Raw genomic sequence first — 27,821 nt, 5'->3', positions numbered from 1 at the left:
ACGTGCGTACGCACAGTTCAAGCACAGATTCGTGCGTACGCACTGTTCGTAAATGAGGCCCAATGAGAGGCGGTATGGAAACATGTACATTTGCTTTGAGCTGGAAATTAAAGTACTTGAATAGTGAATCTTGACTGAGACCGACCCAACGGGAACGGTGCAGAAGTGTTTTTTTGTTAAAAATATGTAGATATTTTTGAAAATCTTGAAAAAACTATTTTGGACAAATGGCCACAACAGATTAAAGTTTACTATATGTGCATGCCAGCTCACTGCTGGGTTTTTGGGTTTGTGGAGTCAAAACACAACCAGTTTTTTCTATCTTTGTGGGGACAACACACAAAACGCTTCTATTTTTGTGGGTTACACACAACCAGTTTTTTACATCTTTTTGGATTCCCGAACACATTGCGTATTTAATATTAACACAAGTCTTAGGTTTTAATATCTTAGTGGGAATTATTAGACAAAACATCTTTTGGGCTCAAACACTTTCAAAATGTTTTTTCTTTCTTTGTAGGGTCACACACTCAAACTTGTTTTTCTCTCTTTTTGGGGTCACAAACACAAATCGGTTACTACAACAACTGGTTCATCTATCTTTATGGGTACATTGACAGATTTTAAATCTTTGCTGGGTCATAACCACAAATTAGTCTTTATATCTTTGATCTTTTTATGGTCACAACAGGTTTTTATATCTTTGTGGTGTCACAAGAACAGACGTACAAACCGGTCATATATCTTTGTTGGACCACACACACGCACACTGGTTCTTATATATTTGTGGGGTCACACGTGGAGCGAATGTTTCGTCTTTGTGATGACTTTTACTGACACACACAAACACAGGAACTGGAACTGATTTTTCTATGTTTGTGGGGTCACACAGGCAAAGTGGTTATCCTTGATCTTTGTGGGGATACACACGCACATACTGTTTTAATACATTTGTGGGGTCACAAACAAAGACATGAGCTTGAAATACACAGCGAACAGCAATAAATAATTGTGGTGCTTCAGCCTCAAAAGAAATACAAAAAGACAATGTTTAGTCTCATTTTGACTTTATTCAAAATATTGATAAACTTGATACTCTTGATCAATCAGGCGTGAAATAACCAATACTGTAGTGATAAGAACTGTTCACTGAAACAGACGTACTCAAAGCTAAACCTGACACATTCAGCGTGACAGATGTTCAGTGATTTGACAGGAAGTGTTGCATTTAACAGGAAGTCTTGTTATTTGATCAGAGGGTGAAGGGTCCTTTCTCTGAGATTGTTTGTGAAGTTTTCGTACAGAATAGTTTTCTTTGTAAAAACTTCTCTCTAGCAGCTAGTTCATTTAGTGGTTTTGGTCCTGATAACAGAGAGGCCTTAGTGCAGGTAGAGATGAATTTGGTCCCATAGCCAGAAGCCTGAATGCACCATATTGATAACTGGTACAAATATTCTTGCTGCACTTTTTCCTAATGTAGTGGAATGTTTATTTGGGTTTGTCGACACATCGTTGAGCTTAATACACACAGCCCTTTTGTTAACTATTTGCCAACAAAGATGCAACTGTGAACGACAACCTGCAGACTTCAGCCTCCAACTGAAATACAATATTTTGAGGGGAATGTAAAGCACCAGTGCATTATTGTATTTACACATAACCCTTAATTCATTAAAAAAGGGTAAATCCAGTGATATCTTGGCTTGTAAACTGCACCTTTAACAGCATAAGTAAGGCCTTTACAGTGTTGGTTTGACAGTCAGTGGTCATAAAATACATAACATGGGATACTTCACATTCTAAATCATCATAAAGATGCCACAGTGATAAACAACTCAGCAATCACAATTATATATACACCATTTGGGAGGTCATATTCGACTGTAAATGAGCCCTTGTTTCGTCCTTCAAAAGTGAGCACATTTTCTAATGAACTTCTCAGGAAACAGACTTTAAGAAGAAGACGGACATAAAAAGTTGGGGGAACTTAATCATCAGTTAGCTTTTAAGAATGGATGTTAAGAGAGTCTGTTCGATGTTTAGAGAGGGGCCCGGGAGTGACCATGGAACTAGGAGAAGGATATATTCTGCATAGTCAGACCTCAACACTGTCAGGTTCAAAGGTCCGGAGAAAAACATTTTAAAGAAATTTAAAGTAATAATCTGGAAGATTTTTATTTAAATAAATGTTTGTTTAGTCACTATCTATCGCCAACTGATGTAACACAATGTTGATTGAGCCTATGGCCCACTGATGAAAGCCTTTGCAGTATTCTGAACTGGGTGTCTGTGACGACATTTGCGAAAAAAAAACAAACATAAGCTGCGCCCAGTTAGTGACGTGTTTTCCATCACCCAGCAGTGGTTGGTCTGCCAGAGAGGGTAGGCGGAGCTAAGCGGCTGCTTTTCCGGTTACCATTTATCGCCATAGGTGCCGCCAAAGAGACGTAACTGAGATCTTCGAGATTATCACTTTAATAAAACTGTGTATTAATGTATATTCAACTTAGAATGTCAATGGGGTATTTGGATAATCAGCTATTAAAATAAAAAATAAAAAATAAAGTTTGCATTAATAACAAAACCGTGTGCAAACCCTAATATAATGAGGACATGATTAGCATAATAAGAAACTTGAGCACTTGAAGGTTTAGGTCACGTTTAGGGGTCTCGGTCACTCCCAGGCTGTGTAGTAATCAGTTCATGACCTGAATCTGAAATGATGCTGTGTCGTTACAGCATCCAATCAGCTGTCCCCAAAGGGATTAGGTATAAGTTAATAAATTTGAGGCAGGTTCTCCTGACAGGACCATCTGTATCGAAGTGTTCCCCCGCTCTGCTGCAGTGTGCTGAGTGAACCAAAAAAAAAGTTCTATAAATACTCGTAGAAAAATCCAACACATGACTTCAACAGTCATTTTAAATTTCATCCAACTTTGAACTGATAAGTTTCCACTTATGTTTAGGAAGACTTCTAGTTTTTGTCTTCCTGCATCTCTAAATTCTTCCGGTTATTCTTGGAGGAAAAGTACTTGCATTTCTGCTACGATGCAGTATGTAACTGGTACCATGAACACAATCTGTGCTGCAGCATCGCTGACTTTTAACAGTCATAAAACAGTATATATAAGCAATACAAAACGACTGCCAGCATCAGGCTGATGCCGGATAAAAAGAAATATTTACAAACAAGGCATAAAGATTTTTTTTGTTCAACATTTTAAGGGTACATGCATGCATGATTCTCAAGTCAAAACATCTAAAAGCGTGATCACACGACTTTGAAACTGACATGGAATGTATATCCTGCTGGTTGCTAAGGTAAGGTCAAGTCTCTTCGTATTAAATTACCTATAAAAATATATATATAAATAAAAAGGTGAGGGTATTGTGTTGCGAAAGCTGCAGCAGCGGTCAACGTTTTGCTGCACCGACAGTAGAGAGAGAGGAAGAGGGTGACGAAGGGAGAGAGAGAGAGAGATGAGCAAACAAAAATGGCAGTGGAGCACCGCGGGGTCAGAGGAGGAGCTGCTGATCCAGGTCTGGAATGTTCTGCTCAGGTTGCAGAATTACTCGCTGGTGCGTGTGTGGGCAGTGTGTAAGGCCTCGCACATTCTCAGACTGAGATTAACGTGCACGTTCTAGATCTCCTGTGACACAGCTGTCTCCTAGGAATCTCATTCTTGTTTACGCTCTAGAACACTGACATTACTATGTTCTCGAACTAAGACACATCTGGGTTCTCTGAAAAAAAAGGCAGCCTGGTTCTAAACCCTCCAGGAGTTTTAGGCCAAAAGACTTCTGTCTGTATGTTCTGGAACACTCTATGTTGTATGGGATGAAATATGACAGAGGCTTTTAAGAGAGGAATTCTTTCTCCAGCTCAAAGACAGAGGGCCGTGCAGGGGAACTCTGTATGCGGCAGAGCGGCACGGTGCAGTCTCGTTTCTGGCCCTCCGTGTCCATGTCCAGCAGGGAGCAGCCTATCCCCACCTCTGAGGACAGCACCACGTTTAGGTTTTGTGCCGCCTTCTCTCCGGAGTAGTGGCCCAGCGAGTAGCTCTTGTTGCGTCCTCGCAGCAGGGCCCAGGCATGAGGTTTGGCCCGGAACGACACCGGCCTTGGTCTGGAGAAGGCCTCACCACCGGAGGGCTTCTCTGACGAGCCGTCCTTCTCTTTCTCCTGCTTCTTCTGTGTGGCTGGAGGAGGCAGCGTGGGCGGGCCATTGGCTGGAAACAGACAGGGGAGATACAGATTTTGTGCGTTAATATTTTATCAGATCATACATTCGAGCTTCCTCCACTTGTACCCCTGTTTTGAGTTACTCACTATTGTGGTTGGTTGTGTATTTCTTTCTGCGCAGACGCGTTCCCGTGTTGTGGTTGCTCTCCGGTGGCTTGCTTTGGGTTTGCACTGGTGTCTGTGTGTTAGCTACAGTCTTGTTGCTCTGGCCTTCTGTGGATGCCACTGGGCTGGGTCTCGGTGGTTCCGTGTTATGATTGACAGTCACAAGCTCAACCTTCCCAGGCTTACAATCCGACACCTCTGCCTCAGACTGTAAGAGGCACTTGGTGGAGTTGCATTCCATGATGGCTGACATAGAGATGAGATTGACGGGTTGGGTGGTGGTGTGGTTCGACGATGCCTCGTCCTTGCGGGAGCGCCCGCTTGGTGGCGAGGTGCTGCGGCGGAACCGCGTTGCCCGCTGAAACAGGCCCTCCTTCTTCTTCTTCTCCTTCTCCTCACGCTGAGGCTCACAATCTTCCCCAGAGTTTTTTAGAGCTTCTCTGATATCATAACCGAGCACGACTGAAGCCAGCAGCGAGCCGCAGCCGTACAGCACCGAGTCAGTCTTCCGGCGAGCTGACGCCCGCTTCAGGCTGTTGGTTGGGGTGAGCTGTGGGGTGGTGGAGGTGGACGACGTGGATGTGGTGGTGTAGGGGTCATCTGACGTCTCTGGCGGGCCGCCCTGACCTGCTGCCCCGACCCCTGCATCTCCCGGCCCACCGGGGTTCTGAGGCTGCTGCTCGTCCCTCCACAGAGGTAGATCGATGTACACCTGGTTGGGGAACTTGAGCTGCTTTGGCTTGGAGCTGCTGTCGGGACATTCCTGGGAGAAGGGTTCATCTTTACCAGCCCCCGCTAAAAACACACGAGTGGAGTCAGACATTATGAACACACAAATGATGGACAAACATCAAAACATTCGCCCCATCTGTTTGATAAACCTGAAGTGTAAATTAATGACATGTACCCTTTTGATCCTCTGACCAGTTCTTTGTCACTTTGGACAAAATGACAACAAAAATGCTGAGCAAAAATGTTCACAATAATAACAAACAAACACAAAGGTTTTAAACTTTAAAACATACGACCTCAGAATGGATTTCAGGCTCACCTTGTTCAGCAAACAGGGCAGAAAGGGGGACAGACTTCTGGGACTTGACCAGGCTGGTGGACCATGGGTTACTGCCGTCTGAGAGAGGACGCACTCTGAAACCACAGACATGAAGTTACATTTCTAAAAAGGTATGTGTGGAGCAAAAAAACAAAAAACAATACATTAGTATGTATTACTACTAATGTATTGTGTATACATGGGGATGTAGTTATGTTTGAAAACAGGAACCAAAAGGTGGCCAGTCTCCACCCAGATAGCATGATCGAAAATGTACCGTCATGTGTGTGTGTGTGCGTGTGCATTCCCTGTACCTCTCAGCAGAAGCAGGCCTTTCTTTGCTCTGTACTGAACTGGGGCCCCAGGTTCTTCCTTTCTTCTTGATTCCCTTTTTCACATCATCGAACTCCTCTGGCCTGAAGAGGGTGCTGCGGCCCCACGTACGGTTGCTCTCATCTTGAGTAACTGTTGACAAGAGTGACCACAGGTGTCACCACAGACTAAAAACAAGCTGTAGCAAGCTGCTGATGTTGTCTAACGTAGACCTGTCACCGAGGTTAAAAAGGTATTATGTCATTTGTAAAGTCTTTAAAATTAGATTTGATTGTTTCAGGAAGAAAACTATAAAAACAGCAATTTTTGAATTGAGAAGCCAAAAAAACTGAAACCAAAACCCAAAAAGTTGGTGTGATAAAAGCTTCTAATAGTTGTTGGTTAGTCAATGTGAAGTTGAAGTTGTGAGGTAAGACAGGACCCGTCAAAGACATCAGGACAACAGGCTTAGGCCAGAATACGAGTAACTATGGATCACTTGAAATGTGTGATTTAACAGTTTTAAAAAGCATCAAATATAAACTGCACTGGCCCAAGTCTGTGGCAGAAACTTTCGTCATTGTTACTTTGTCCTTTAAGCTCAGGTTAAGAACCATTTAAACACCAAAGTCTTGTTGTAATTCAAACAACAGGAGACCCTCGCCAATCAAACCCGACAAACCCCACTGATGGGAAGCTGTTAGGCATCAAACCCTTCCAGTTGTCAAAGTTAGCCACACGCAGCGTGGCTAATAGCACCGATTGCTGCGTGTGGCTAGATATTAGCTTGCCTTTCCTCCTGAGCCCACAGTAGCCTGTGAGCTCGCTGGTCAGATCAACATCCTGTTCGTAAACATGCAAACTGTCCCTCTGCACATGAGACGTCACTGAGGAGGGAAGCATACGTGTTACCTCTAACCGACATGAGCGTTAGGACACAGGTAGCGTACACTTGTAAGCATAATAATATGGAAATTAGTGAGCATGTTAAAGTATTCATGGACATGCTGCCAAGAGATATTTAAATAAAAAATCAGATGAAACAGTGACCTAAAAATGAAAAGTGAAATCTAAAGATGGGTTTGGAAAATCATACCCACATATATTATTTAAAGTTGTAATTATCTGGACGTGTGTGCACCTATTTGCTGTTTATTTCTAAATAAAAATAAATGTCTTTATTGAAGTCTTTTCTTTGTCCTATGTTACAGAGAGGCTACATAATTAACCTGCCAGCAGAACCGCTTTCATGAAGTAGAGTGACACTAAAATGTTTTTGTGGCTTCTGCTGATTTTCGCACGTTCCTCAGATTTAAACTCGGCTGTGAAACGGTTGATCCATATCAGCCGTCGGGGCTTATTGTGACAAACGAGCAACAATGTGCACCCTCTGGCTGAATATCGGGATCTTACATAAATGCTCACGAGGAATTAGTTCCAGTTATTGGAGGGGCGTCGGTGCGTGACTAACAACATTATCAAACTGTTCAAACAACTGGCTGACTGCTTCTGGCTCTGGAGCTTGTTGTTCACACGGCTCTGGTTATTGAGAACGATACTGTTCAAATGTTCCCGTATAATTCTGAAATAGATGGTGTGATTTCTTTCTTTTTTAAATAGCAGGTTTGACGTAAACCAGGCCAAGAAATAGGCCCGACAAATAGAAAACCAGAACAATTCTACCACAGAGGTGGAGGAGAAAATCAGGCTGACATGGAAAAACACTGGACTTACGCTGAATGGCTCGTAGCCTCGGGATGAGTGTGGGGCTGCTGGGAGGAGAGGAGCTGGTGCTGTGAAGGCTCCGCCTCTTGTCCATGGAAGGCGATGCCTGCACAGTGATTTTATGCTGGAAGTCTGCAACACGCACATGAGGACAGGTAGGTGATGTTATTAGGATGTCAGAGCAGTTATAAATAGAGTTAACACAACAACATCCATTTTCAACAAAATGCAAACATGGTTCCTAACCAGAGCAGAACATCTCACATCAACCCCCTTTAACTTCCATCCACTCACAGTAACACTCAAGCTCTTTCAAGCACCAACACAAGAAAAGCACCAATCTAACTAAGAAACCATGTCCGGACATGCAGCCACTCACCTGACGGCAGGCTGATGCGGTTTCCATCCTTCAGTTTGAGTCGGGAACGTTTGAATTTGCCTTTCCTCTTCTTCACATTGGGCTTGTCTTTGTTGAGCTGGAAAATGAGGATGTTGAGCTCTCTCTCCAGCACGTTGATCTCCCGCTCTGCCAGCTGCTGCTCCCGGCGCTTCAGCAGTTCCTCCTGAGACTTCTGCTGGAGGGCGGCCCGCGTCAGCTCCTCTTCTCTGGAACGTAGCTCCTGGAAGAACCAGAGGAAAGATACACGTGAGTGAAGTGAAAGACTGCGAGTCATTGTATCAGGTATATTATGACAACAGAAGTTGGAGTTGTAGAGTTATTAAAGGGAGGAAACCAGACCTAAGTGGCTAGTTATCATGCTTGCTTGAAGATAGCAGCTCAAGGCTACTTTAGCAGCTAATAGTAAAAAAAAATATCCAACAAATTTTTGTTCATCCAGTATCCAGCATGGTGGGTAATGTTGACATCCGCTATTAAAAAGGAAAACGTGGCTAGATCTCTGTCGCTGGTTACTATCCATCTGTGTGATAAAGCTTAAGCCAGTATTTATAAATAGTTTAGACACTAGAAGAAAAAACATCTTATAATTGTCTAAATACAAAAGCTGTTGCACACAGACTTCTACAAGAGAGGCAGGAGTGTTAGCTGTTTATTAGATAACTTCGTCTTTAACAACCTGGTTTCAGGAGATTACTGCCTGCTGTTTCAGTCTGTGTTACAGGGAGTAAGCCACGGGAGCAGACACGTCTGTTTAGCTTTCTTTACTCCCTCTATTTTCTTTCTAATTGCACTCAGCTGAGTAATAATAATCCTTACTGGATGACTTCCATAAAGCAGCTTTACAGTCAAGCCCTTCCAGCCACCCACCTAGACACAGATTACTGCGGGATGTTTACAGGAAACCTGCTGATGTGGCGACTAATTCTGCTAGTAAGCTTGTGAAATTTGCGATGGGAAAATGTTCGCTAATGCTCAAAAGCTCTTTATTTTTCTCCGTTTGATATTTGAAACTTTTATATTCTGAGCAGAATTTACAGTGTTTTGTAAACGTAAGGCAGGGCAGATTATATCAGAGTGCTTAAGTGATTAAATTGGATTATTCGAAGTTACATAACACAAAAGCACATGTAGAAATGAGTGTTTCCCATCACTGATAAACCAGAACCAGGTACATACAAAGTTATTCTATGTTTTAAAGTCTGATCTTTTCAGTATCCTTCTCATTCAATTCATTATCACCTTTTGGGTCTTATATTCGCTGTCTAGACTTTTAAAGGTCAGTATACGTTCACAGCAGTAGACAGCATCACTTATCTAAAGCGAGTGCTGAGGCCAGACGTCACTCACAGTGCCAGGGGGATGAAGGATGGAGAGACACGGTGATCATCTGGAACAAACTGGCTCAAAAGTAGGCCAAGTTAACCAACAACTGAGGCGCAGTTATGATGTCAATTTTAGATAATTGTTATTAAATGTAAAATTGTTATTAATGCAGCTGAGTCAAGCCGCCAAGAAATACAGTGGGGTTTTTTTAATAGATGATTTAAAGGGAACTTTATTTAATTTAAATGCGACAATTTATCTAAAATATATTGGAAACGTGAATTTATTTCAAAGCTAAAATAAATTGTTTTCTTTATAAAAACAAATTAGGTCTTCAAAGCCTTTTTTGAAAAAAATCAGTGTTGAAAATAATAATTATAAATCCGGGTCGTCTTATATTCCGACCAATACGGTACCTGACCCAGCTCTGTGTCCTGATCCTGCTGTTGCTCCAAACACTAATTAACCTCCCTCTTTAAGCCAGCGACGGGAGACTTACAGGAGGAAGCAGATTAAGGTCTTAACAAGGGGAAGTACGCTGAAGCACCTCGGCATTAATGACTCGTTGTGTTAAACGTGCGATTAGCTTTGTCTGCTGAAAGTAACCAATTACACTTTTCAGTCCATAAAGCTCTCCCCCAGTGATTCAGTAGGGCTGGAATAAATCCTAATAATGGATGAGTTAAAATGTATCATTGATAAAAAAAAAAGAGGCCTGTTACATTTACTCCCCCACTGTGTGAGACAGCAGAAAAGGAGGAGGACATAAAGCCACCTGCTGGCCTTCATATTGTGCCTATAGATGTTTGTCTCCTTGTGTGTGTATCTGAGACCGACCTTCTCTTTGGTCCTGAGCTCATCAAACATCTCCTGGATCTCCACACGCCAGTCGTCCTGCATGCTGTGGAACGAGTCCTGGGGCATCGTGGCCATCACCGCCTCCTCGATGGCTGACAGCTGCTCCAGGATGCAGGAGAAGGAGGGACGCACGTGGGGGTCCTGGTCCCAACACTCTGCACACACACACACACACACACACACAGATTGACACAATAACAAACACTGCTGCATATTTTGTTTGATCTGCATGAAGCTTTGGTCGTCCACCAAAGCAAAAACATGTATAAGCTTGGCCAAAACAAAGTGCTCATTTTGAATCAATGTTATGACTGCAGGGCTGCTATGGAAAATGTAGGTGGACGATGATAATGTCTTCCAAATATAACACAAGTACCGTAAAATCCAGAATATAAATCCTTCCAGAATATAAAACGCAGTCTGTTTTTGGGGTATCCCAGAGGGAAAAAGGTTTTCTACAGCTATTTATTAATAAAAAAGTTATTTTAACACCATTTCAATTTCATTTCATTTGGACCACATTCATCTGTTTTCACCATGTCGAGTTTGCGATCCTGCTAGCTACCAGTGCGGTAGTTAAGCTCAGCCTACGGTAATGTTGACTGTTGTGAGGGTGGTGGCTGCACTGGCGATCATGGTGGCACATGTCCATGACGAAGCTTTAGCTATATTATAGTGCCATCGTCTGGGTAAAATACAGGAACACAATTACACACCTCTCTGCATTTTATACCGGTATATTACAGTGTTTATTTTGGCAGCTATTTTTGATTTAGTCTTTAGACGAAAACACTTATTAGTTTTAGTCACATTGTAGTCATTTTTGCCCTTTATAGTTTATGTCTAGCTTTAGTCGACGAAAACTCAAAACATTTTAGTCGGTAAAAAGTCAACAAATTTTAGTCATTACTTTTAGTCAAAACATTTTCTCTCCCTCCAGGTAAAATTAAGACTTTGAATTTCAGCAGATCATCCATACAGTAAAAGAACGATGAGGACACAGCAGCTACATCACTTTTCATTATTGCTTCTCATTTAAACAGTCTGACTGAAGCAGACAGCCGATGATCGCTCCTTTTTGTGCAGAAGAAGCGTCAAATGGCGCAGAAAGCCTGGGTGACACAGAGAAAGTTTGCTTGTATGTTGACGGACAGAACGTTAAAGTCCTGCTCATCTCATTAATAAAAAAAAGAGTTTTAATTATCAACAATCTATTTTTAGCTCGTCAACGTTTCGTCTTCGTCACGGAAAAAAAGATCGTTAATGAAAATTTTTTGTCATTATTTTTGGTAACTAAATGAACACTGGTATATCGGTCGCACTGGTACTTTTATTTAAAGTACGTCTTATACACCGAATCTTACGGTACTTAATTTGATCCTGGACAGATGCTTCCATTCAGGACATATTACCAGTGAGTGTTGACAAAAGGGCCGGTAAGTAAGCTTTGATATTGAGCAATTTCAGATGATAAATTCTGGATCGATGATTTAAAGTGGACTCGTCTCTAAGGAATGAACCCTTTTTAGCTGCTAATTTAAGTCATGACTTAACACTGTAGTGTTATATTCAAGAAGGTTGATACACCACTGAAGCGTGTTTTTTAAAAGCTCTAAGCATAACATACAGCTGATTTTCAGCATTCATGATGTTTCCACATTGACGTAAAGCTCATGAACACACCTCAGGAGTCGGAGGAACATGTGCTCCCTACCAGGAGTATTTTGTTATCAGAAGTGTTGTGCTGTGTGCATTGTTGTTTTTTCTGTAGTGTATGTATGTTGTATGTTTATCCTCTGTGAAACGTCAGGACAAATTTCCCTACAGGGAAATAAAAGTATATCTTAGTATATGTGACTGAAGGATAATAATCTTTTAATTATCATATTAATCTAACTCTCCGGGGATTTGGGAATAGTATTATTGTAAAAAAAAAATTGAAAGATGTTTTCCTGTTTAATTTACCTTCCATGAGCTTGGCGAAGGGTTCAGGGCAGGTGGAGGGGATTGGTAGAGTTAACTTATTCACTGCCACACCGTAAGCAACAGCCAGGCCGTCTATCCCCCGGTATGGCACCTCCCCCGTTAACAGCTCCCACAGCAGGACACCGTAGCTGGTAGATGATATCAAACAGAAAGAATATTTAATAAAGGGATGAGCTATAACGTCAGACAAATGAGTAGGAGTATATATATTCTATCCTTGGGCTTGTGCGTCATCTGTCTTACCCCCAGATGTCACTTCCTTTGGAGAACAGAGATGACTTAATGACCTCAGGGGCCATCCAGGAGTAGGTGCCTGCGGCGGACATTTTTGTGGTTTTGTGCCACTCCCTGGCCAAGCCGAAGTCTGTGATCTTCAAGGTCTTCCTCCCGATGTCGTCATTCTCGATCTTTTCAAGTAATAAAACTGGAAAGGGAGAGGACAGGGAAGGGATACATTAGAGCGGGTTCAGTGAGAGAGTGGGAGGATAAATAAAAGAAACAAGTGATTGAGAGAAAAGGAAAAGTGGAAAGACAGGATCGAAAGTGATAGACGTGAGGGGTTAAAGAGGAGAAAGACGAGCGGGGGGCATGAAAACGACAGCCGTGCAGGTGAGTAGATGATAGTGATATTCAACAAGGCCAACAGAGGTATGCAGGTCATTTATTACTGTAGAAACAGGAGGTTGACAGTGGCACAAAGCACCTGTCCTCAGGTCCTAAAACTGTTAAACACATTAAAGACAGCAGGGACCCTCCAAACCTGCCTGTAACACAACACCTGCCCAGAGAGCCCGGCCACAGTGAAGACACAACCCTCTGACCAACCAACCAATCATGCTCCCTCCAGGAAGTTGCAAAGTTGCATTCCTGCGAATTCACGCAAATTCAAACTTTTTCTCGACCATGCGATTTTAGCCAATTGCCGCAAATTTGACCAATCATTCTATTTCCCTGCGCTAGTGAAGTCATTTACTTAACCTAACTCACTTCTTTGATATTCAAAATATTGATCCCCTGAGGTCCTCAATGTCGTATATCATAAGAGGGAATCTTTTACTGTATTACCTACATGTTGATGCTGATTTCATAGTCATTGACATAGTAGTGTAATTAAATATGTAAGTGGAAGTACAGATATATAACCACAATTAAGTTTAAATTAAATATGCTGCATAAAATCTGCAAAGAAAAAATACATAAACAAAAACAGAAAAACAAAAGTGACCAAGCTGCAGATGTCAGAGTAAACACAAGCCAGTATCAGTATTAAACAGAGGAGTGAGCAATAAAGCTTTCTGAAGCTTCACCACACAGAGACGGTTAACGACATTTTCCTCCTGTCCAATGTTTCCTGTAAACAAGAGTAAATCTGCTCTCTTTGTGCTAATAAAAAAAAAACTGCCAGATAATCGTGTCTTCTCTTTGACAACAAGAAGCAGCCTTTTCCAGACTCTTTCATCCTTTTATTCTCTTGGTATTATTTCCAACATTAGTCACATTTCTGTATTTACATGCTGTGCTACAGCTGCAGGTCAATTTGAACATGTCCTAACTGTCGTACTGATTCTACATAGTATCAAAAATGTAGCAGAGAAACTTGTAAATTACACTTTTGAAAAACACATCAAGACATTTACCTCCTGAATCACAATGTACACTTCAGATAGAAAAGTGCCATTTAATTTAAAAGCCTGTTGTTACCAGTTTTCAACAGAGGCTTTTTTTGATTACATGAATAGACTTGCTGCACTCTGTGTGTGTGCTCCTAAAGAGCTCACTGACCTTGGACTTGATTCCTCCACACTTAACTTAAACCTGCCAAAACATGCACCTCTTTTATAACCATCTAAGACCCAGTTGGCATGGTTTACCTACAGTAAGCAAACAGATCTTCAATCCTAGTTAAGAAGAAAGGTAATTATTAAGAAAGGAATCTGTCTGTCTGTCTGTCTGTCTGTCTGTCTGTCTGTAATTCCATTATCTCAGCAAAAAAACTGGCCAAGCATTTGTTTACCAGCAGATCTTGACCTCTCCAATATGATGGTCAGTAATCGGACAGTTCCTAAAAAGCAATCATTCCAAACAGGCGAGTGCTCTGAACAGCCATGCCCTGAATAGGCAGAACACCATGTGTGCCCAATTACACAGCAAATGTGTCAAGACAGTGACAGATGTAGTGGGAGCGGGAAGGAGGACAGCCGAGTTCAAGAGCAGAGAGTAAGAAGTAAGTAAGTAAGTGAGATACTTTCTCTCTTGCATAGTGCTGTGATCAGAAATGTTAACATTTTCCTCTTCTAAAGCCTAAAACCTGTACTCAGAACTTAGTAAAGAAGTTTATACAAGCATCTATAGTTACTGTGAATGAGAGGAAACTGCAGCGGAAGAATACGTAGATGAAATCTTCAGTCAGTCTTAAAGTCGAGGTGAAATGACAAATGTCATTTTAATCCTTTTAGATCACATCCCCGGTAATATTGTGCATCTATTTGACAATATAGGCCAAAAAAATACAGAAAATCAATTTCTTCGTATTCGTATATCAAAATCTTTTTCTCTTCCTGTAAAACAAAATATCACGTGTGCTTACGTAAGCTAGTACCAACCAATTTCAACCAATAATATCATGACATCCACCTGTCAATCAATCTGCAACATTTAGCCGCAGAGCACCAAGAACGCTCGGTCAGTTAGCTAGCTACTGCGCTGTGGAGAACGTCCGTCTACGCCCACTTCTCAACGATCAAATCAAATCCCTCTAATGATATGTCCCGCCTGCACGTCCTGTTTCACTCGGAAATACGTCATGATGCGGAAGATAGATACTCTACTACTGGAAATGCCGTTTCAGCTTGACTTTAATCATATTTTAATAAAAGATAAAGTCTGTGTTGTATTAAGCAAATATGCGTTTGTTGTTTCAAGCTTGTCAATCATGAGGATTTGCTGCCGGTGGTTGTTTTATTTTATAATTACAAACAAGCTATTTGATGGCACCAACGTGGGTTAAGGGATCTTCTGATGCCCATTTTTTTTACAGACCACAAAAGTTGATGGATAATCACAATAAGCTACTTGCAACAAAGCACAAACAGACCATTGCAAACATTTAGTAGCACATGATGCCTTTCTTTTCTCATTCCCACAGCACTGTTACATCTCAGAGATAAAATGGGGATTACCTGAAATGGCAAAAAAGTTCATGCTGGCCAAAACTATAGCTTTTACAATGTTTATAATACCCAGTTGTGTAGATCATTGTTCAAATGACTAAAAGCATCAAGGACATTCATCTTGTCACAACAGAAAATTGTGTCAATCATCATCCCAATCAATGAGATAAGAACTGGCACACATTGAACACACAGCTACAGAAATCCTCATGTATTTTTAATGGGCCTGATTTTTTTTTTCAAGCAGCATTTAAACCATTGGGTCTCCACTAATAACTGGGGTATAGGTGCCATTACTAGCCCCGGGCACTGAGGGGATCCTCTACCTGAGCTGCAACAATAGGAATTCCATTACAAACAGGTTTCACTAGACCAATGATATACTCCTACTTCCTGTTGTCAAGTCCTCTTTCAGTGATTCCATAGATTCCTCCCAGCAGGCTCTGTAGGTTTATAATGACTTATGATGGCTTAGTTACACAACTGAGAAGAACAGTGGTTTTGGGATAAACCCGTCTGCGTTGATTGGCCTATAGAATATCATGCCAAATACTTTCTTTGTAGCTCCGTGAGACTTCAGTGTCAGCCCTCTAGAAATATCTAATAAAAGGCTGAGCTCCTGTCTACATGACTCCATGCTGACGTTATGCCACAAAAACACCTTTCAAGCCCAGCCAGCTTTTTTTGTTTAGCTATCGGAGTCTATTAGCAGCCGAGCTAGTAACCCGAACTCACTACGTAGCTACTGCTGGTTAACCTGTGATTGATGATAACGTGTTACACATTATTATAAATTGCTAAATACATGCAACGTCCATTTTCAACTACTCATTAACTAACAAGTCAAAACAAATGAAATGAAACCAAATCTCACCAGATAAAATAAACAATATGATAAAAAAAACTTGCAATTGGGGCAGCTAAAAATATCTTCCCTTTTATTCATCTTTAAGTCTATTAAATGTCTTTATATAGTTTTAGAAAAATACCTGTTTGGAAGCCCAAGGCCTTGGACTGAAGCTATGTTTAGTAGCTTTGGAGTCGAAGCATTTCATGCATTTATAGTGAATTGTTATGATAATTTTGTTCACATTCTACACCCATGACATTTGCTGTCTATACAGCCTAATTAAAACAGTTTAGCATTAAACAGTAAGCATTAAATAATGTTGAAATACAAAAAATAAATAAGCTGTGATAAAACCCTGGCACAATTATGACCAGTTAAAACAAATGTGTACTTCCTACATAATATGAATTATTTATGTTTGTCTAAATCGTGTAAATGTAAAGAACACATCTCTCTTTTACTTTGTGTTATAATGACTTCTTTACTACGTTTATTTTTTTACATTCTTCACTCGCACCAAATGGTTTTTGCTTGCTAATTTTTTCCAGCAGTGTAAACCATCACAGTTGTGGCTTAGGAGGTAAAATAGGTCATCCCCTGCGTCTCAAGCCCACATTTCCAGTATGAATGAATGTGAGAATGGGGTGAATGGGATGTAGCTAAAAGCAGTCCATTTACAGTTTAACAATGCATTCCTTAAATACTACTGTTAGAACTGGCAAGCAATATTAAAATGGACTACTGTCCTTTAACTTAAAATCAGACAATACTCTATACAATAAAGAAATAAATAAGACGATAACAGAGAACATTAGGTGGGTGGGAAAGGTAGAAGCCAAGTAAGGACTCGTCATGGTCTCCTATTTACCGACAAATGGCTCACCTCCAGCCAACACATCACCAGCACCTCTTTGAAGTCCACCTCCCATGACCTCTTCACCCTCTTCTAAGCTCTGAGAGTTTTTTATAAAAATCTTGTCGCAGATCAATATTCTGTTTTTCTAGCCTTGTCACAGTTTATATGCCTGATCTACAGAAAAAAGTCTTTCATTGAAATTAGGTTCTCTTAACACTGAGAGTTTACCCGTATGAGGCAAAATTGAAGTCGAAGTTGTAAGTAGTCAAGTTCACTGTCCAAAATAAAAGTGGAACACCTACAGTATAACAGTCTTATGCTAATACCTAGTACAGTCGCATTAAACTGCATTAAAAAGGCTGTAAAAGATGCTCTGGTTGACTTCTTTTAGGGTCATCCTAAAAGTACTGGGAAAATAGATTCGGTGCCTGTGTTCATTAAATTCAGCCTTAACAGCTGAGCTAGCAGATATCAGTCTGTGGCTAGTCAGTCTTCAGTATAGCTTTTTCTCCAGTGGATGATAAAAGGCCTGTTTGAACAAAGATGTAATTTGCTGATCTTGTCCTGTACATGTGTGGGAAGTGTTTTTCAACAAAAAAAGCTTTCTTTTCACATTCAAACTTGTCACTCGCTGTCAATCTTTGCAGTGGAAAATATAGAAGAAAGGCTGATTTGGCAGCACAAAGTTAAATGCTTGCCTGACACCTACCCTCTGGCAGTGGCTACAGGCATTAAAAATAACTATAGAGATATAACCAGTCTTGTCACTGATAGTCTGGTTTGTTTTTGTAGCTCATAAAGAGGCAGCATTATAAATTTCAGTGAGTTTCATAACCAGTTAAAAACTCCTCACAGGAGCTTTAAACTATCTATTTTTTCCAGTGTTGAATTGGTCATCAAGATGATGCATTTCAAACACGGTCCATAACAGCTGTGATGTCTGAAAAGGTCATAACACAGACTGTATGTTGTTTTCTGTCCCTGTGCTGCTTTCTCTACCTCTATATATTAAGTCTCACTCCTTTGAAAAGAAAATGTTTTGAAGCAGACAACAGTGCAACGCAACTGGAGATGGTCATGCCTCCAAGGCAGACCCCACCCTCAGTCCAGCCCCCATTTAATTCCCCTTTCCAAACAGTGGATCTTCAGGCAGACCCATCTTTCATGGTGGAGCAGTGGGAAGATCAGAAGCAGAGCAGCTGCCTTCAAAGCAGGTCCCACGCTTCTTCCCATTGCTTTCTTCCCCTCAAGGTAAAAAGAAAAAAAAAAAGAAACGCGCGTCTCGGGCAAACAGGGCCGTTTCTCCTCTCTTCAACAAACTATAAATACATTTACACCCTGCAACAACTCAGGGAACAAATGAGAGGGAAAGATAAAGCAGAGCTCACAAATTATATTCTTAAACTGTTATTTTCTGACAAAACTTCATTCATGTGTTCAGTCGTTCATTATATTAGAGACACTTCATCTTTAAGAGATGTTCTGACACATCCAATTCAGTCGTCTTTCAGTCTTTTTATACAGTATTTTCACTTATTGTAATGAAGGAGACCTTTGCCGATAATTCTGCTTCCATTAAACACCTTGTAAACGACCAAAACTGAAGGAGCCACTTACACTTTTTAATCTCTCTTTCTAGAAACAGTGCTGTGTGAAACTATGCTCCTCTTGATGCAAACTAAATTAGAAATGGTCCATTATCAGCATTTTCTTTCCTGAGCTGAGCGTTGATAAAACATGGTTGCTGTAAAGTGCCCCCCTCCTAACTTGACGTGGCAGTATTTTCTTAACTGTGCCAACAGACTGAGCATGAGAGCAAGTGGGCTTCCTGTAGTAAGCAGAAACAAGGCTGCTAAACATTCCCCGACTGGTCCGTCTCTCCCTGTTGAAATGAGAGTGCCCCCAGGCATTCTGGTTGATGGGAAAAGGATCAGGGCTAATGGCTGGCTAAATCCATCTATCATGGTCACGTCTCTCCGGGCCACTTGCTCTTTGTCTGTCCTCTTCCTCTCTTAGTTTTTGTCAGTTTAAGCCTGAACTAACCCATAACCTGATTAAAACATACCACATGTTAAAAGGTGTTCAGCTAGTACCGTTTACTGTATTAGCATCGATCAATGTGCTAGAGGAGCCACAGAGGGGATTGGTTGATTCGGGAAGGCAGCTCTTCTCAGCTGTGGGCCGTTTTCCTTTTCACCCTGCCCTGCAACAATAGGTGCAGTCAGGGAGAGGTCATAAAAAACACAGTGAAAGCATCTCCACTCCTCCTCTCTCCCCTCTGCCCATTCTCTGGTCAGAGAAAAGACAGGCAGTAACTGTCTGTGTGTCAAAAGGGGTAATTGTGGGAAGCCTGAGAAAAGTTGCCCTGCAACACCTAGTCAAGCTTTGCTAACTTTTCCTCTTAGATACTCCTTTTTCCACAAGTGGAGCGAGACAACGGAAAAATTACAGGAGGAAAGGGGTTCTCTTTAACTTTTCCTGAGCTACATCTCGCCTAACTGTTCTCTGCTGTAGTGGATTTATGATCTCTTAATGTGAAACAAGTTTAAAGAGGTTTTCTTCTACAAAACTGAAAGTAGGGAGGTTCACAGGGACATCTAAACCGATAAGATAACCAGGTCTGTTTAGCATTTTCATGTCGCAGAGCAATAGCAGAAGGACAGGCAACATGTAAAGGAAGATGCAAATTAGCTCGCAATACTTACACTAGCAGTTAGCAATGTAAAGCAATGTACAGCCTGTGCTTTGGTCACTTTCCACAGCAACTGTCCTCACCATTAGGTGGGTCATTTTCCTTTGTGAGTGATAATTGGGACTGTTAAAACCACACAATTAATGTGACCGCTTGCGTAGAGTAGGCTTCATAACAACACTAAAACTTAATTATATGTGTGCTTCAGATATAGTAAAGGAAATAACAGGTGCGCTTGTCATCTGCACGAGCCGTTCTCTCCACATTTTCTTCACATCATCTGTGCTCATCTCCGTCTCCTGACATTAAAGAAACTCCTTTCTGTGCCTCCTCCACTTCTGCAAAGTCAGCAGAGATCTGCAGAAGGAGGGTTGTGTGTAGAGAGACACACACAGGGGGGGAGGGAGGGAGCACAGCGACAGCGTGATGAAGTCAAACAATAGCTTAAGATTGACGGGAGAATGCGGTTGCACACGCTCCAAACGGAACTCCATCAGTTTCAGTGGCGTTCAAGCACACATTCCTGGCATACTATCGCACCGCACCAAGATGTGAAACTCCAGAGGTAAAGTGGGTTATGAGTGCTGGCTCAGGGCCAGGTTTCAGTGTGATTTCTTTGCTCTTATCTTCCGCGCTAAGAATACTTTCACTCCTAGCTGAAGGGTGAATGTTTAAATCAAAGTTGTTTGCAGGGATGGAGGAAGGGGTTATTGAAAGTATGTAATGTCTCAACACTTATCAACTCATTTTGAATGTGTTAATACTGCTACGTGCTCTGCATGTATTAGGTACATTTGAAAACATGGCTACAAACCGTCGTGCTTGCTGTGTTTTGATGCTTTGTGTTGCTTGCATGGCAACATGTAGCTACCACATAGTTGCTGTAATATTGCACTATATGCATATGTTGCTCTGCATGCCTCTCACAGTCTTGAGAAAGCTTATTGTGCTGTCTTTCTTGTTCCTGGAGTTCGTGCCGAAGGGCTGCAGTTGAAAATTAGCCAGCTTGCTAAAATTGGCACATTTAAAGCTCCTGTGAGGACCCTTTGGTTTGTGTTGATTTTGGCGCCCCCTGTGGACAAAGCCGTACCTCTTATCTCTTTGCTGATTTTGTCAGGAGCTTAACTGGTGGTTTTTAACCTCCAAAAAAACACATCCTGCTTTCTCTCACAGTCATATGTGTCACTTATTTTAAATTTTGCTCTGGAAAATGTAAACGAAGGCAGCGTGCAGTTAATCGCTTTGTCTGACACCTACCCCGCACCAGCAGTCTCAGGCATTAAAAATAACTATATAGAAATAATCAGTCCTGTCACTGATGGTCTGGTTTGCTTTTGTAGCTCATACAGAGTCATCAGAATTAATTTCAGTCTGTTTTATAGCCATGCAAAAAACTCCTCACAGGAGCTTTAAAGAAATGTTGATGAATGTGTGTTTTCATTGTAAACAAATTAATGAACAAAACCCTGAGAAAACCAATAATAACAGTTAATCTTACTAAACACGTATTTTCTCCAAAGCCGAACATGATACAAGTTTTGCATCAATGATATGACTGCAGATTTTTAGAAGCAATTAAACCAAGGCCACATACCTTCATTACAATAAATCATCCAACAAGAGGTCATCATTACACCTCCTCTCATGTTATCACCAACTGACTTGCAAAGGATGATAACTCAGAGGGACTTGGAGGCCTTATTGTAAAACAACATTTTTGGTAACTTTGCTAACTCGCTGAGCAGTGAAATGACAACAGTTTGTGAGACTCCCTACATGTATAAGATGTGCAGACCATTTAAAAACAGCAGCACAAAGTTGTAACAGCATTTCAGCTCCCCTCTCTGAGCGGGACATTGGAGAGTGAATACGTTGCATTCCTCTCAGTTGGTCAAATTAGCAAAGCAATGCAAACATGGAACCACAACTCTGGGCCAGCACAGAGTCGTCTTCCCGACACAAAGCCAGTCTCCACAAATACAGTTGTTTTAGAACAAACTATAGTTACCAAGCTTTTTTTAATAAAGAAATTAGTCAGTGCAACAATACAACAGTAATAGTAAACAGAAGTCCTTTGATGACAGTGAAGCTCTACTGCACACATGCTGCAGCCACACACACAATACTTATCTTTTAGGGATACATTCTTTGCTAGTTTTCAGGAACTTTGCTGATCAATATTAAAAGAAAAAGCCAGCATTATCCTTTAAAGTTTAAAGTGAGTTTCACTGACTAAAAAAAGAAGACATGAAATATAATAAAAGAAGCCAGAGGGAGCCGAGGGGAAAGAAAGGGAAGGAAGGTAAGTAAGGAGAAAAATAACGAAGTAAGAAGGGAAACCCCCTCACTTTGAGGCAATAAAAGAGTACCGCTGCTCTCTGGGAGATTAAATATGAACGGGACAAAACAAAACGAGGGCTTTGAGACCCTCCGAGTCCTAGCCATTCTTCTGGTCACAGTAGCCTAGCAACCGCTGCTTGACCAGTCCATTGTGCAAACGTATGTTAAGCTTTTATCCCTCATTAGCAACATTCCTCCCTGCAGGCTGGGATTTTACAGATTAGGTTGAAAAACACAAAAGAGATTGGACAAATCTTGCTGACTTCCAACATATTACTTTACAGGCTAATCATTGATCAAATAGCTGTATGTTTGTCTGTGTGCAGCGTGTGTACACTGTGAGTTGATAAATGACAGGTTGAGCAGTTGAGGGAAGATGGAGAAGTTAGGTTCTATATATGTACCTGTCTATGACCTGGTTTCACTTGAGAGGGTAAAATACTGGAGTGAAAGCGTTACAGCCACTTTGACAGACAATTTGCTTATCAAATATTTAAAAAAGTGACAGATTGCTGATCAACAACCACTCATGGCAATGTATCAATTTTCCTTTTACCCCCCGTGTAGATAATTCTCCCTCCTTTTATCCTTTTAGACGAACCAACGCACAAGACAAACAGGCGCACGCTAGCAGATGCAACAACTCCTCTAAGCTGCATTATTCTAGTTTTTTTTACTAGGAAAACAACCCAACACACCACAGGGTGCCGTTTGTGTGTTTGTGTAGGGGAGAGTCCTTTGTGAACTCAATGCCCTGGTCCAAAGCAAACACATACAGCTTCTTTCAGCCTCTCTTTACTTAGATAAGACTGTATATTGACTACAGATGTTCAGACTTCTGACCCTGGGACCATCAACTAACTGCAACTAGTAGCTCTTGCAAATGCCAACTTGTAGAATTTAGTGTTTTTTGGGTCTCATTTAGCATTGCAATTGGATCTTGTGTATGGAAGATTTTTGAGGTTAAGATGTTGTAGGTTTCAATAGAACTGCAAGAAGCACATTGTGAATTGGCCCTCACGAATTTAGGTTCAAGCCTTTCTCTTAACTTGTTTAAGTGTTGCTCAAATTTGTTTACTAGTGCCCCTAAGGATGGTTGATTTTTTTTATTTTGATGTATTATTTTATATAAAAAAGTTAAACAAAAATGCAAGTTTGATAACCCACATTTGATAGGCCTATTTTCAATGCAATCGTTAACGGCGGTCAGCTGTCATAACAAACGCAATCAAGGATGTTTATTTGTTACGCTGTTTGTATTTACACTGGAAGATTTCATATTGAATGACAGCTAAACAGAGAGCATTTGATTTAAGCCTACGAAATGCTGTACGTATCCACAATAATGTGTTTAAATGCACGTTTTTTGCCATCCCCAGGCTTTATGGGGAGAATTAAGCCAAGTTGCATGAAGCGAGCGCACCTCACCTTTACAGTTTAGAGGTTGTGGTTTTGATACTGTTGGTATCACTCTGGTGTACCTCTTAATACTGTTTTTTTTCAACCCAAAATAGTTGGCTAAAAAATATTCTAAAAGAGGGGACATTATTGCAAAAAGTTTGCCACCCACCGCTCGTGGTCACAGTGAAGTGGCAGGACAAACACACCGACTTGTGTTTCGCAGCACTGTGCCTGTTCGGGGGAGGATTGTTTGTGTATGTTCACCAAACATCCGATTAACTCAAACTGTCTAAACAGCAGTTAAATCCTTTCTCTCCATCTGCCCTATAATTTACACAAATCTCCGCACTTAAATGAGACTAATTTTAGGGTTGGGCTCCTCTACACTGCTCATCCCTTGGCATAAGAGGCACCACATGCAAACAAAAAACACCCAAAAACATTCTTTCAACGGTCTGCAGACACAATGACTGATTGTGCACATTTTAAATTAGACTATAAACAATATTCAACTGCTCTCAATATATTGTATAATTTATATTATCATTATCGCTCGGGGTGATTAAGTGTGACATTTTTTTTGCCAGGGTTATCCCTACAGCTAGTTGACTGACATTATCACCATGTGCTGTAAACAGAACATGGTTGCAGCATATAATGTAATAATAATCACTGGTTATAGGTTTGCACACATATTTCTGTAGTCAGTCTACACACGAGGACTCTCTTCATGTGTAAACAAAGAGTTTCTCTAAATCTGGTGTTCATGGAGGCTCTGGTCTACTGACTCAACATTCACACATAGGCTCTCACAGCTGGAGATTAACAGACATCAGTACACAAGAGCTGCTCCCCACATAGCCCCAGGTCAATAAGACTCTCTGGTCACAAAGGGAGAAATAGTGTTTGGAGTCATATTACACACATAAACACACCTGAGTTGTAGTGGGTAGCTTGTGTCAGTGTGGGTATCTGAGTCAGACTCCTTTTTTTCTCATTGAGTCCTCCTGTCCATTCATTATTCAGTCCCGGGAAACTACAGTTTGCTGGCCGCTTGTCAATTAAGAGCTCATCAAGGAACAAGTGCATGTGTTGGCTTACTGCTGCAATGAAACAAGTTAAAACTACAAGATCCAGCTAAGTTACCAAGAGACATCCCCTGCATTACAGAAAACTCTTCAGTTAATGTGTTTCTTTCTGTTATTAAACAAAGATAGTTTCTCTGCCTGCCTTATTTTACCCTATGACCTCTGGTATTAGCTCTGGTTGGTCGAGCACATGGCCTGACAGTGTGGACCAAGTGTGTCTGGCTATGTGTTTGGTAAATCACTGACTTTATTTGAACAACATTTCAGCTTGGCGAGGAGAGGGGGCTGGGAAGGTGTGTGTCTGTGTGCGTGTGTTTTAAAGGATGATGAGGGGGTGAGTGCAGGGGAGGGAGGGAGGGCAGCCCAGCTGAGCAAACTCTGACTTTATTTCACATCCTCTCGATGGTATCCCCCCACCACTTCATACACCCGCATACCTTTAACAACTCTTTAAATCCAGTGTGAGTAAAGGGTAGTGCTACATGTTGTGAAATTAAGTGCATTATTAAGTTTTAAGCAACTGCAATAGAGGCTGTAATGACTAAACAATGTTTTCCTTGTAATCTGTAAGCATGAGGTTAACATTTCCTAAAGCCACATGTCTTTTATGTCCTTTTAAAAAAGCACAGTGTGGCAGGTTGAAACGTGGAGTTGCTATATTGAACCGTGAAGCTGTCTGGGGTAGACTAGTGTTAAAACAACAGGTTAGGAAGAGGAGTTTGACAACACTGCAACCAAGAGTAGGGTTTGCACCATGTGCAACAGGTGGCTGCACAAGTTCTTCTCCTAAAGTTAGTTTTCAATCCTAATTTCTCTGTCACATGCACACAAACGACACAGACTTCAATCTTTGCTTACTGTTGCTAGATTTCAGGTCACGATGTATTATGGGTACCACGGCCTCCTCGTGTAGGTAGTGCATCCCGCGTGCGATCTGCACGGCCCAGTTGACCAGGATGTGTGGAGGGATGCGCCTTCCGGTCAGCGCCCGGTTCAGTGTCCCGCCTCGGGCATACTCCATGACCAGACACAGGTTGGGCTCGTCCAAACACACTCCCTCCAGTTTAATAATGTTAGGGTGATGCAGCATGGAGAAAAGTTTCGCTTCTTGTTTAACACTGGCGGCGGTGGCTGTGATGTCCTCGTCTGGGTCTTGTCGAGCCGCCTTCACGGCGACCTCCTGATCTTTCCATGTGCCCCGATAAACTTTACCGAACCCCCCCACGCCTATGATCTCCTCCAAGACCAGTTCACTGAAGGGGATCTGGACGGGCGAGCTCGGGACTCGCTCTGGTTCCCCCACAGTCCCCTTCGTAGCTGGCAGACGGTAAATAGCGGGCTGGTAGGTGACATAGTTGGAGGGGAAAATCCCGACCCGGTGGTTGATTTTACCCGTCCACCATCCCTCGTCCCCGGAGATTGCTGCGTCCTTCGACAGGACCTCCACCACGTCTCCTCGCCTGAGGCTGAGCTCGTCCTCGCCGCTGGCCTCGTAGTCATACGCGGCTGTCCACAGGGACCGAGTCGGGCACAGCGGGGCTGAGTGAGCCCACGCCCGGACTGTGGGGGACTCTGTCCCGGCATGCTCCCGAGTCCCACCGCCGCCCGGCCGCCCTTCACCGTTTGGGAAAGCGGCCTGCGAGACATCCATTTCTTGGTGGCCGTAGCGGCACCATAGGGTGCAGAGCTTTTAGAGCAAAATGAAAACTTAAAACGGTAAAAAGTAGCTTTTTGAAAGCCTCATGCTGTCACATCTACGAGACTAGCTGATGAGAGTAGAGGCGATTACCCACGTCAGGGTCAAACGGCGACCAAAGTCCTGAGAGTCTACAGCCTGAATCCACGTCGCCACTCCGGTAAAGTGTATGAGGGTCAATAACAACCGGCGAGGCTGGTGCTCCGGTTAACACGTTTAAACTAATGTCAACACTTTATGGGCTGACTTTCAAACAGCGATACAAAGTTGGACATTAACAAGTTATGTCTTTAAACTCAGCAAGAAGAGAAACAGTCACTTCATAGTTTCTGTTAATGCTAACATGAACGAGCTAAAGTTAGCTCTCTACCGATGGAGCTAAGTTACCGAGTGTTCGCAGGTGCCGCAAGAGGTGCACCTGCCCCGTCCACTCGGATGAAACAAACAGAGGCTCAGTGGGACAGGTTTCTCTTTTAAAGTCACCGGGGTAAGTCATCCAGTTACTGAAGCCCGAAATTTTACGTCCGCTTGCTCGTTTGTGAACTTTTAATGTGAATTAAAACAGCATTGGCTAGCGGGCTAGCTTAGCATAGGTCAGCCCGTTGATAGTGAGGCAGTTGGAAAAGTTGCTCCTCTCAGCTTTAACATCGATAACTCCCAAGTTTGTTTCTTCTTCGGTGACGTGAGGAACAGCCGAAGGTTGAACGAAGCAAGCAAATCAAATATCCTGGATTTCAACGCAAAAATGTGAGTTTGAAAAAACGACAAAAAATCCGTCAACTTTAATCAAAACAACACCCCCATCGCCGTTGTCGCCAGACGAAGTCGGACCCAGCAGTGGCAATGCTGAGGATCAGTGGGACGCTCCTGCTGCTCTCGCTGCTCGCTGTGGTGGCCTCTGATTTGCTGTTCTATGACACGTGACCGTCGGAGCAGTAGGGGGGAGGGGGGAGGAGCTACCATAGGAATGTGTGAGGAGAGCGCGCCTTCAGGGAAATTATGGGAATAGTGGGCCATATAGGATGACTGACACAAACACACACACTCTCTCTCTCTCTCTCTCTCTCTCTCTCTCTCTCTCTCTCTCTCTCTCTCTCTCTCTAAACACCAGCCATGGGAACAGCAAATTATATTATTGTGAAGACGTAACTACTACTCCTATTACTTCTTCTACTACTATACTCCTATTACTATTACTATTACTACGACGACTACTACCACTATTTTAAAAACATGTTAAGGCATACAAGGTGCTATGGACCCCGGTGTCACAGTCCAAAGTGCAGGACAAGGACAAGAAGATCAAAGACTGCATATATATATATATAAACATAACTCCAAAAATTTTAACTAAGAGACATAATGTAAATGTTAAATATTTAAATGTTAAACATCATGCATAGTTGTATTTCTTCATTGTAAGACATCAAGTATTCACAATCAATACAGAAAATCACATCATCAGACAAATCCTTAATTTATATAACATATATACATTTTCATGTATATATAAATATATATAAGCTGAAACATTACCAAACATATACTACTTCTCTCCTCCTAATACTACTACTACTACTACTAATAATAATATAGTCTTATAATGACGCAATAACAAAGCCTATACAATAATGTCAATAGCGTATTCATAATGGATGAGGCTAAATGCGTATTAAACCCGATACCTTTAACAATTCACGGCCATTAAATACTATACACATAAGCT

At 41.8% G+C, this 27,821-nt stretch overlaps 1 protein-coding gene across 1 annotated transcript; it reads right to left on the bottom strand.

Annotated features, from left to right (window-relative positions):
• Window positions 1–1,091: 1,091 nt before the first annotated feature.
• map3k21 (mitogen-activated protein kinase kinase kinase 21) lies at window positions 1,092–26,560 on the bottom strand. Its single transcript, XM_069659037.1, has 10 exons — window positions 25,258–26,560; window positions 12,246–12,426; window positions 11,982–12,130; window positions 9,996–10,171; window positions 7,815–8,055; window positions 7,445–7,567; window positions 5,713–5,863; window positions 5,399–5,493; window positions 4,330–5,142; window positions 1,092–4,229 (listed from the first exon to the last, which is right to left on the bottom strand). Exons 1-10 carry the CDS (start codon window positions 26,048–26,050, stop codon window positions 3,859–3,861), a joined length of 3,093 nt encoding a protein of 1,030 aa, XP_069515138.1. The 5' UTR covers window positions 26,051–26,560; the 3' UTR covers window positions 1,092–3,858.
• Window positions 26,561–27,821: the final 1,261 nt, after the last annotated feature.

This window comes from Semicossyphus pulcher, unplaced genomic scaffold (assembly GCF_022749685.1).
Source record: "Semicossyphus pulcher isolate SPU_LCO1_2020_fin unplaced genomic scaffold, fSemPul1.0.p SCAF_12, whole genome shotgun sequence".
Lineage (NCBI taxonomy): Eukaryota > Metazoa > Chordata > Actinopteri > Labriformes > Labridae > Semicossyphus > Semicossyphus pulcher.
The sequence above is the reverse complement of the archived record's forward strand: the minus strand, read 5'-3'. Positions and strand labels throughout refer to the sequence as shown.

Bases quoted from the DNA above. Each gene is read 5' to 3' on its own strand.
- map3k21 (XM_069659037.1), bottom strand. From the start codon at position 26,050: ATGGATGTCTCGCAGGCCGCTTTCCCAAACGGTGAAGGGCGGCCGGGC. The intron at 8,056-9,995 runs GTCGGTCTCAGA...TGGTTCTTCCAG, and splicing joins AGCTCAGGACCAAAGAGAAG to GAGCTACGTTCCAGAGAAGA. The intron at 4,230-4,329 runs GTGAGTAACTCA...GTCTGTTTCCAG, and splicing joins ATACACAACCAACCACAATA to CCAATGGCCCGCCCACGCTG.